At 41.9% G+C, this 5,000-nt stretch overlaps 1 protein-coding gene across 1 annotated transcript in view; it reads right to left on the bottom strand.

Moving 5' to 3' along the window:
• LOC138032277 (adhesion G-protein coupled receptor D1-like) overlaps window positions 1-2,509 on the bottom strand; it is a 10,281-nt gene extending 7,772 nt beyond the window's left edge. The window contains exon 1 of the mRNA XM_068879922.1: window positions 2,368-2,509. Within this exon, the coding sequence (XP_068736023.1) occupies window positions 2,368-2,455 (88 nt within the window). The 5' untranslated portion in view covers window positions 2,456-2,509. The remainder of the gene's footprint in view (window positions 1-2,367) is intronic.
• Between the last annotated feature and the right edge of the window lie 2,491 nt (window positions 2,510-5,000).

The following is a 5,000-nucleotide window of genomic DNA, read 5'->3' as shown; positions in this document are numbered from 1 at the left end:
TCTTTTGATTGCCTTTGACATTTTGCTCATTTTTCGCTAAAAAAAACATCGAAGTAACTTGTGTAATCATTCTATTTTACTGCTTAGGTGAGAAACATTGAATGAACGTGAAAAGGATCATCTGTGTGGTTAAGATATTTGTTTTAACCTATCGTATTTGGGTTGTTTGCCCCCTCAGAAGTGTGTGGCTAATTTGCATGATAATGGCAAATCTAATATGGCAGCCATAGTGAATAAACGTGCAGCTATATCCAGGAATCGCATTGCTCTCACTTCACAAAAATGAAGTAAGTTCTACAGTTCGATTTATTTCGTTGTTTAAAAGACTTTCAATGACAATTTTTGAAGAAGTAAGAGCACGAATTCGAACCGCTTGCGTCTAAGCATCCCCAGATGACCAGTAATCTACTGAGACAAGCGATGCACGTAATTGCTAATTTAAAAGTATTGACATGAGATAGCGGTTACAAACCTTAACCCTAACACTTCGGGAATTGAGCTCTATTATCATGCAAATGCTTTCTTTTGTTTCGGTGGAAAACAAGTTTACGGATCACGTGAGTGAAAACACTCTATAGGAATACTATGCTCTTCAAGTGAACATAAGCTGCTGATCTTACGTGAAAGCAGAAGCCCATGACTAGGAGCGTACAACTTCATTATATTTGAACGGTGTTTTTATAGACCGAGTTGTATTTCGATTGATTTTTAAGCGAAACCTTACCGGACTTTCCCCGCTATTCACAAGACTTGCATGATAAGTCATTACCCATGGGATTAAGAATGGTTACTCATGTAAGCCAAATCCAAGAGCCCATGGCCTCCTGCCTAATTGACCTTATTCACAGTGGCGGCGAAACACAGGAATTACACCGGGCTGTGATTGGATGTTGCCAGAGAGAGAAGAATTGTTGACATTTCACAGTAATCACATGATGTAAAATATACATCGATAGTATTCGCGTCGAAAAAACACCACAACCAGGTTTTCTGAGCCCGCGAGACTGAGCACCCCCCAGCAAACCATTCTTTTAACGAAAACCGCTGGTCTACAACCTGGTTCTGGTTATTACTGTCTAAGGTCTTCCATTCGCGTCTGAGCACTTATTTCAACCAGCGCTGATCCGCAAAATTAAGTCTAAACACTCATTTTTTGACGATATTGTTCAAAGATTTAAGTCTAAACACCCTTTTTTTTTTTGTTTATTTTTTAGGGTTAGGGTTAGAGTTAGTTGGGGACACATGACTGCTATTTCTTTGTTTGGGGACACCAACATGGCCGCCGTGACGTCATGTTTAAACACTCTTGACCAGTGATGATAAGCAAGGAGACACTTCGTGACGCTTATTAAAATCCGCCTGCGTCTAATTTCTTAAATTTCTCGACATATCTGACAAAACAGTTACGGACGGTGCTTACTAATTCAAAGGTATTTTTACGCGGTTTACAGACACTGCGGGAAAAGCATAGCTTAACAAGTGTTATTGAAATCCAAAAAGAAAATTGGGGGTAACCACGCATGTTCGAGATAATTATCAACGATATATGAAAAAGCTTTAAAATTGAAAACATGTTTGTTGTTCTTTCCAATTCAAGATTAATTATCCCTGAAAATGCGTGGTTACCCCCAATTTCCTTTTGGATACCAAGAGAACTTGCTAAGTTCTGCTTTCCTCTGCATGATTTGAACCGCGCAAAAAATATCCCTGTATTGATAAGCACTGCCGAGAGGGACACATCCGAGTATAGCGAGATGGGCAGAATCGTATGCGGCAAAACAGCAGGGCCACCGTCCATTAAGTGAAGCATCCGTTCCCCTGTGTTTATTTCCGTTAAAACGTTAATTTCGAGCATCGTTCTTCTACCGCCAAAAATCTGAAAAACAAACTAGACTGCTGGTTTTCGTGGGCTCAATTCATTCTTTCGCACCAAGAACCGATGCATATTTTTGCGCTGTTTAATAAACGAGCATGCAGGAGTGTGTATGGGGTTCAAAACCACGAGGGAAAAGCCTCGCGGTTTTAGAGCCGATATTAAAAAACCGCGACCTGCGAGTTTATTGAACGGCTTTTAACAAAACACATTCCACTTTAAAACGTGTCCCTCTGGAGGTTGCAAAATGTGAGGGGCGCACATAAGCATACAAGGGAAAACAAGATACAAGTATCATTCGGCTTTATAGGAAGGAATTCTAATGAGGAGTGTTTTAGCAGTTTCAAAAAGGTTCATGCACGTGACGTTGTAGCGGTGACCGGATAGGATGTTTTTTTCCATGAATAAATTAATGATTTCTTTGCATGGTATATATGTTGAAAAAACCTTTCTTGTAGATACAAATTTGTCCCGTTATTTACTTCAAGACTTACCCATTGCAACGACATAACGATACAAAACTTTAACTGAGCTGAAAACTTCAACCACCATGATATAGAGATATAATCCTTCCAAAAGCATCCAGCCAAAAAGATACCAGAAAAGGTAATGAAGTAATATTGCCACTAAATACACAGACAGCTTATGAAAAAGGTAAAGGAAAGAAAAAAGGAAAGTGGAAAAAACAATTACTCAGTTGTGTTAAAGAAGACGGTGACTGAGAGATGTGAGTTTTTCTAGCAATGGTGACGCGAAAGATAGTCGGAAAAAATTCGTGAGCACCGAACCAGATTAGTAGTTCGGATTAGTCGCCTAGAAGTTATCCAAGACTCATGGAAACATAAAAAGACTGCAAGGCCTCAGCTTGAGAATTTTGCTGTAATGACCTCAGTATCGGTTATTAAGGAGTTAGTACTGACGGAAGGAGGTAAAGGTTTCTGTGCCCCGGTCAAAGAATAATGATCAATAAATCAAATCAATAATTTATTCAATTCAGTCAATCAATCAGTTAAAGACTTTCTTTTTAAAGGGAAATAGATGGAAATTTCTCGAGCCCACATGAACCCGATAACAAAAAGCAGAGGGCACTGGAACTTTCCGAGCGAGGAGGTCGCGGGGTCGCTACCCTGGCCGGATCAACACTATGGGGTGATCAAATACCTAAGGAAAATAGTTTTTTTTTTTTTGGGGCCTGTCTTTGTAACTACATCTGCCATGGTTAGACTGTCTAGTCTTCTCCGATAGGGGAGACGATAAGCAGGAGGTAGAGTCTCAGGCCCTTTTTCATTATGTGGGACTATTATAAAAGAGAAGGGCATGACACGGGATTCCCGGTGTTTTCGACTGACCTTTCCAGCACGTGGTCGGCTTGGCAGGATTAGGACAGACTTTCAGATACCGGACTAAAATTGAAAAGTTAAATGAGACTTACCTGGAAGTTGGAGTTTTGATGGTAATTCTATGAGTCATACCAATATTATGGGGACCACAATTTGCAGAGGAGGTCTTCTCCTCAAACTCAATATTGTAGTGCTGAATAGCATTAAGAATTCCAAGCTCCTGAGTAAAAGTTTCCCATTGACACAAATGATTTTTCACTGGTCCTGAAGCGAAAGAAGAGGGTGTGGTTTACTCTCAAACTGCATCATTTAGTAGTTCTGGCGGATTCACCTTTATGCCAACTGTTGTATTAAATAGTTCTTCGGGTGCTTTTTCTTGTGCACGACGTTCCTGACTGGAAAGTCGCCTGGATGTACACCAACCCTCATGATAGCCTTTCTATTTGCGGTATGCCGTGGTCGGTCAGTATGGTTTCCGGTGAAAACGTTTATGTTCTGGGGCCTTTCTTTTGCAATTATTTTCCCACTCGGCTTTCCTCGGTCAGTTCGTGCTTGGATAGGTCATCACCAAAATGTTTGGTGGTAGGAGCTATTTCTGGTTTACATAACCTTGTAAAGGGGGATTCTAGGGTCAGGTTTGATCAGTTCGCGTCTCTGCATGTTCAAGCTCCAGTTTGCTTGGCTAATAAGCACACGGACTATCCATGACGTGTTGCAAGACGTCTGTCGCGATGACGATGATAGATGTGTTGGTATGCACATTCTTTGCTAACTTATCAGCAGAAGTGCAAGAGAGGAAAAGCCCAGAGTCAGGGTATATTGTACTAGCTGGAAAGCGAGCACCACTCGTTTTCACACCCTCTGGGGCCGGTTGCTCGAAGCTTGGTTAGCGCAAGCCGTTGTTAAGAAGCATCAAAACTATAGGGTTCCATGTTATTTAAAGGCTGGTTAGCGCTAAACTTGATTAGAGCAACCCGGGCAGGGATAAAACATCCCAAATTCTTGCATTGGTCGTAACTGTGCCCACACGGCTCCAGGTTTTCGGCGGAAAATACTTCTTCGCCGCGCTCTTTCGCCGTGTCGGCGTGAGAGCTGTTTTCCCGATAAATAAATGTTGTCGATCACATCAACAATTTGGGGTAGCAATAGGGGAGACTTCTGTACAGAAGAAAATAAAGCCTGTGTCAGGTTTATCAAGGTAAGTCAGCGATTTGTGCCTCTTTGTCAGACTTGCCTGACCGGCAGTTAGGGGTTAGACTCTGACACCAAACACTGATCGAGGCAAGCAAAGACAGTCACAACACGAGGTGGGTCAACCGTGCTAGTTTTCCCGCTATCGGTGTCCTTATGTTTGTCGTTAGAGTCCTCTCGGAGAAGAAGGTCTTCATGGAGACTTTGAAAAGCGTCTGACTGGTCTTGCGTAGCTGCAGAAAGGTCTGGCAGCGATGTCTAAATTCCCTGCAAAATTCCCGCCAAACGCACCAATGCCGGCTTCTTGCGTTTTTTTTTTATCTTCCTACGAATTTCTATCTTCTTCTCGTGGAGCGGACATCCTGTAACACGATTAGTCGAGAGTCCAAGAAAAAACGTTTTACCCAAAGTGGCAAAAAGCTTAATATTCGAACGCAGTTGGAGGGAAGGCTTTGTCTACTAATGAAACGCAGCGTTAGCACTGATGTGCGCGTGCGCGATGCAATTTCATGGGGATCTCACATGCAGTGATGACGAAATAGAATGGAGGAAGGACAAAACGAACAATGGGTTATTCTGATTAGGACTTGCTAATT

Source organism: Montipora capricornis, chromosome 14, assembly GCF_036669925.1.
Source record: "Montipora capricornis isolate CH-2021 chromosome 14, ASM3666992v2, whole genome shotgun sequence".
In the NCBI taxonomy this organism is placed as follows: domain Eukaryota; kingdom Metazoa; phylum Cnidaria; class Anthozoa; order Scleractinia; family Acroporidae; genus Montipora; species Montipora capricornis.
The sequence above is the reverse complement of the archived record's forward strand: the minus strand, read 5'-3'. Positions and strand labels throughout refer to the sequence as shown.